The following is a 6,000-nucleotide window of genomic DNA, read 5'->3' as shown; positions in this document are numbered from 1 at the left end:
GCCGAGGCTCTGCGCCTGCGCAGTGCGCCCCAAACGACTAGACGGAGAGACGGGGCTGGCGTCTCCGCACCGTGCAACCGCGACCGGACCAAAAACGGATCAAAACAACGACCAATAGCATTACCAACCGGCCGTAAACCCATCGAGCCCCGCCGGACATTCACCGTAAAACTGGACTGAAGGCGGCAGGAGTAGGAGGCAGGCGGGTGTCGGTAGACCAGGAGCCTGCCTGTCCGTCCGCCTGCAGACGGTAAGACAAAGCGGAGTGAAACGGCGGCCAGCGGCGGTAAAAACGGCGTTTTACCAATGAGTCATGGTGCTGGATTGACTTCTGTGTCTTAAAATGAGCATTTATCAAACAGAATTCTGAATGTAAAGTGAGTTTAACCTCTGACGATACGGCGCTGCGAAGGTCCAGATGTTGGCCTGCTGATGATGCTCCATGTTCTGACAGGCAGCAGACCACTGTCCTCATGTCCTCACACTGTCCCCGACAGTCTCATTCAGGGGCTTAATTTACTGTGAGGGCGACAGGAGATACAAGCTAGGACATAAAGGACATCAGTGGAGGACATGTAGAAACGTAAAGAACATCTGTGGAGGACATGTAGAGACATAAAGAACGTCAGTGGAGGACACATAGAGCCATAAAGAACATCAGCGGAGATCATATAGAGACATAAAGAACAATTGTGGAGGACATTTAGAGACATGAATAACATCTGTGGAGAACAGAGATATAAAGAACATCTTTGTAAGACATAAAGACATAAAAAACATCGGCAAAGGACAAATCGAGACATTAAGAACATCAGTGGAGTACATATAGAGACGTAAAGAACATCAGTGGAGGTCATTTAGAGACATAAAGAAACATTTGTGGAGGATATATAGAGACGCAAAGAACATCTTTGGAAGACATATAGAGACATTAAGAAGTCATTTTGAGACTAAACAGAGCTAGGAGACAGGAAGACATTCCTCTTTGAGGATATAAAGATATTCAAGATATTGGGGACAGGGACTGATTAAAGAACATAAAAGTGTTAATGTATGGAAGGAGAGTTAGTCGAGTCACTTTAGTATCGTTAACACTGAATAATGTTCATAATCATCGTATAAGAACATTGTTACCTGTTAACTAATGTATATTAAGGACATTATAAGATGTTCATAGGAACAAGAGGATGCTGCTGTCCTCAGATTACGCCAGGTTGGACTCAGTCTGAAGAACTTTCTGTTTGTTTCCTGATAGTTTGAATGTAACGAGGAGTCAAAGGACAACATGATGTCTGTGAGGTGGAGCTGTCACCCTGTCCCGTCAGTCCTGATACTGGTTGTGGTCCTGGTCCTTGCACGCTTGGTGTCAGCGGCTCGCTCTGACAGGAATATGGTGTCGGAGGAGAACGTGGGCGCTACGGTGAACGCCACAGTGCTGGATGGACGAGGAAACACCATCCATGTGATGAGCAGCGATGACGGGACATATGGACAGAACTCACCGAAGGTCGACACCCGGGGAGTTGTCATTGCTCCTGCACCACATCACGGAGGTACTGACACCACAGCACAACCAGATGACACAACACACCTGAGGACACACACCTGAGGTCACAACACACCTAAGGTCACTGCACACCTGAGGTCACTACAAACCTGAGGTCCCTACACGCCTGAGGTCACTACACACCTGAGGTCACTACACACCTGAGGTCACTACACGCCTGAGGTCACTACACACCTGAGGTCACTACATGCCTGAGGTCACTACACACCTGAGGTCACTACAAACCTGAGGTCCCTACACGCCTGAGGTCACTACACACCTGAGGTCACTACACACCTGAGGTCACTACAAACCTGAGGTCACTACACACCTGAGGTCACTACAAACCTGAGGTCACTACACACCTGAGGTCACTACAAACCTGAGGTCACTACACACCTGAGGTCACTACAAACCTGAGGTCACTACAAACCTGAGGTCACTACATGCCTGAGGTCACTACACACCTGAGGTCACTACACACCTGAGGTCACTACAAACCTGAGGTCACTACACACCTGAGGTCACTACATGCCTGAGGTCACTACACACCTGAGGTCACTACACACCTGAGGTCACTACAAACCTGAGGTCACTACACGCCTGAGGTCACTACACACCTGAGGTCACTACACGCCTGAGGTCACTACACGCCTGAGGTCCCTACACGCCTGTGGTCACTACACGCCTGTGGTCCCTACACGCCTGTGGTCCCTACACGCCTGAGGTCACTACACGCCTGAGGTCACTACACGCCTGAGGTCACTACACACCTGAGGTCACTACATGCCTGAGGTCACTACAAACCTGAGGTCACTACACGCCTGAGGTCACTACACACCTGAGGTCACTACACGCCTGAGGTCACTACACGCCTGAGGTCCCTACACGCCTGAGGTCACTACACGCCTGTGGTCCCTACACGCCTGTGGTCCCTACACGCCTGAGGTCACTACAAACCTGAGGTCCCTACACGCCTGAGGTCACTACACGCCTGTGGTCCCTACACGCCTGTGGTCCCTACACGCCTGAGGTCACTACACGCCTGTGGTCACTACACGCCTGTGGTCCCTACACGCCTGAGGTCACTACACGCCTGTGGTCCCTACACGCCTGTGGTCCCTACACGCCTGAGGTCACTACACGCCTGAGGTCACTACACGCCTGAGGTCCCTACATGCCTGAGGTCACTACAAAATTGAGGTCACAACTAGGGCTGGTGCGATGTAATCGATTACATTAGAGCTGAAACAATTACTCGAGTAACTTGAATAATTCGATTACAAAAAATGGTCGAAGCAAAATCTCTGCCTCGAGGCTTCGTTTAATTCCTATCACCTGCGTCATGTGGCCTGCTTAGCTCAGAAATATTTTCCACACGAACTGTTGCGAACAAACACCACTGCATTCAGAATTGAGTTAGCGCGATGGCGGAGAGCCAGGAAACCGTCGTTTCACGCTTAAAAAAGAAGATAGCAAAGTGCAATGTGTCTGCTGCAAAGCAGAACAGCACCACGACAGCAAGTCAACAATGATTCAGAATCCGAAACGAAAGCATCCAGTTGTTAGCACCAGCTCACCAAGAGCCACAGACACAAGCTGTTAGGGGTGAGAGTAGCCCCATCCTCACATCCCTTTGAGTGTGGGGATCCTGCGCCAATTCTCCGCACCCTCCTTGCACTTAAGTCTCAGATGCGGCGAGGGGTGAAATTTCGCTGTGCTAATACGCCTCCAGAGGTAATATCATAGGCGCTGCACTAGCTAACCGAACCTGTGTGAATCGATAAACCGGTGGCGTGGAGCAGGGGCAGTCTTAGGTCATTCACTCAACAAAATTAATAGAAATGTCCCACAAAGCAACGTTACAGGACCAAACAGTAACGTCGTAATGTAAGTTTCTTTGGCAACTTTTCTTTTAAGTAAGTTTTCGTAGTAATGTAAGTTTCTTTGGCCACTTATATGAGGAAAAAAATACCACATTATAATAGGGGTGGTGAAAAAAATCGATTATTGATTAATCGCGATTATAATATTGACGATTATGATTTGATTATTAAATTAAATTAAAAAAAATATATATTATATTTATAATTTTTTTTGAAATAGTAATACAAACTGGAGTCCTCCTCTTACTGGCTTCCGCTACATGGTCCACAGTCTGGAGCCAAGATATGTTATTCCATCCCGGAGCTTTTTCACACTTAAATCGATTCCAAATCTTTACAAGGAGACAAAGCTTTCCCTGCAAGTGTCCCTCAACTCTGCTCACAGGGTAGCAATAACCTGCGATGCTTAGACATCCAGAGCTACAGTCTCATATGTGACCGTTACAGCGCATTATGTCAGCAGTTAATGGAAGCTAATGTCCTACGTACTTCAGACGAAAGCTATGGATGATAGCCACACAAGCGCAAATATGTGTGAGTTTCTCAAAGCAATGGCAGAAGAGTGGGGAATAGAGAAACACGCCCTGGTTCTCGTCACCAACACTGCTTCTAACATGAGTCCGGCTGCTGAGCTTGGCAGCTTTCTTTTAACAGTGAAACACTACATTTAAAACAAATTAAAAGATAATAATTTTGATATTACAGTTACACTATACAATATTAAAGGTGCTGTGAGGTGTTACTCCCAAGATAAGTAAAATAATTCAGCAGCTGACTGATGTTAAATGGAAGATCGATAATCGTTAATAATTGAAAATCGAATCGATAATCGTTAATAATCGAAAATTGATTTGTAATCGAATCGAGACTTCAATAATCGGAATCGAATCGAATCGGGAAATTGGGCCGATTAACCACCCCTAATCATAAGTGAAGAAGCGTCCATCCTCCTGCCTGTCCTACCAACTCTTTGTCACATTTCGGCCCCAAAAACAGTGTCTGTCACTGGCAAAAAGCTTTAACTCACTAATTGTATATTGTTACAAAAAATCACCGCGGCACTCAGCCCTCTGGACCAAAACTTCAGTGAACTTTCCCCCAGAAAACAGCCTCCCTCCCTGTGACTGAGAGTCAGACAGCATCCAGTTAACCATTGGTGATTATGTAATTATGTAATTTAGAGCAAAAAAGGTAACTTTATCACTTTCCAGGATGTTTGGTGGGTCATATTTCAGCCACAACACATTATAACAGTGTCTATATGATTATAAACCATCAGTGGGTACATGTTCAGATTAACAGGAAGACACCAGGGGAAACACCGCCAACACACAGATGTCATCAACATGACGTAAACAATCACACCTCTTTAGGAGCCGCAGTGTCGGCTTTCTGTTTGAATTACACAGCGGTTCGTCTTTATGCCAGAGCTGGCTCTTTGTGAACAAACAACAGTAGAGAATTGGCAAATTGCCACTGTGACGATAATCCGGCGTCTCTGTGCGAAAAGGGCTAGTGTCACTCTGTGGCCTGTGTGTGAGACATTTTGGGAACCCCAACTGATGTTTGCCAAAAGACGAAGCTGCTATGTTGTACTGCTAATAGCATGCTGGTCCAACTAGTGATCGTTTGTCCTCACTGATGGATTAAAAAAACGGTAAACAACCAGTAATGACCAGAGCAGATCATTACTGTGTTTTTAACTGGGGCACAATACCAGACCGAAGTGTAAGTAAAATTTAACACTACACAGAGAAACGTCTGTGTTTTCCCTATGTAGGCTTTATCCCTGCTGAATAACATGAATAACAAAGGCGTGTCTACTTTGTGTCCCCACCCCAACATAATATACACTACAAGCCAAAAGTTAGGACACACCTTCTCATTTAATGTTTTTTCTTTATTTTCATGACTATTTACATTGTAGATTGTCACTGAGGGCATCATAACTATGAGTGAACACATATGGAATTATGTAGAAAACAAAAAATTGTGAAATAACTCAAAACATGTTTTATATTTTAGATTCTTCAAAATAGCCACCTTTTGCTGTGATTACTGCTTTGCACACTCTTGGCACTCTCGTAATGAGCTTCATGTGGTTGTCACCTGAAATGGTTTTCCAACAGTCTTCCAAGGGGTTCCCAGGGGTGCTGAGCACTTGTTGGCCCTTTTGCCGTCACTCTGCGGTCCATCTCATACCAAACCACCTCGATTGGTTTAGGTCAGGTAACTGTAGAGGCCAGGTCATCTGGCGCAGCACTCCATCACTCTCCTTCTTGGTCAAATAGCCTTTACACAGCCTGGAGGTGTGTTTGGGGTCATTGTCCTGTTGAAAAATAAATGATGGTCCAACTAAACGCAAACCGGATGGGATGGCATGTCGCTGCAGGATGCTGTGGTAGCCATGCTGGTTCAGTGTGCCTTCAATTTTGAATAAATCCCCACACGCAAAGACATGGCGGTTGGAGCCAAGATCTCAAATTTGGACTCATCAGACCAAAGCACTTTCTAATGTCTAATGTCCATTCCTTGTGTTTTTTAGCCCAAACAGATCTCTTCTGCTTG

The 6,000-nt window shown here is 45.9% G+C and overlaps 1 protein-coding gene across 1 annotated transcript in view; it reads left to right on the top strand.

Annotated features, from left to right (window-relative positions):
* rnf130 (ring finger protein 130) overlaps positions 1 to 6,000 on the top strand; it is a 71,407-nt gene continuing 65,407 nt past the window's right edge. The window contains exons 1-2 of the mRNA XM_030395877.1: positions 1 to 250; positions 1,256 to 1,553. Of these exons, the coding sequence (XP_030251737.1) occupies positions 1,286 to 1,553 (268 nt within the window). The 5' untranslated portion in view covers positions 1 to 250; positions 1,256 to 1,285. The remainder of the gene's footprint in view (positions 251 to 1,255; positions 1,554 to 6,000) is intronic.

The sequence above is a fragment of the Sparus aurata genome, chromosome 18, assembly GCF_900880675.1.
Source record: "Sparus aurata chromosome 18, fSpaAur1.1, whole genome shotgun sequence".
NCBI lineage: Eukaryota > Metazoa > Chordata > Actinopteri > Spariformes > Sparidae > Sparus > Sparus aurata.
This window is presented reverse-complemented; position numbering and strand designations above follow the sequence as displayed.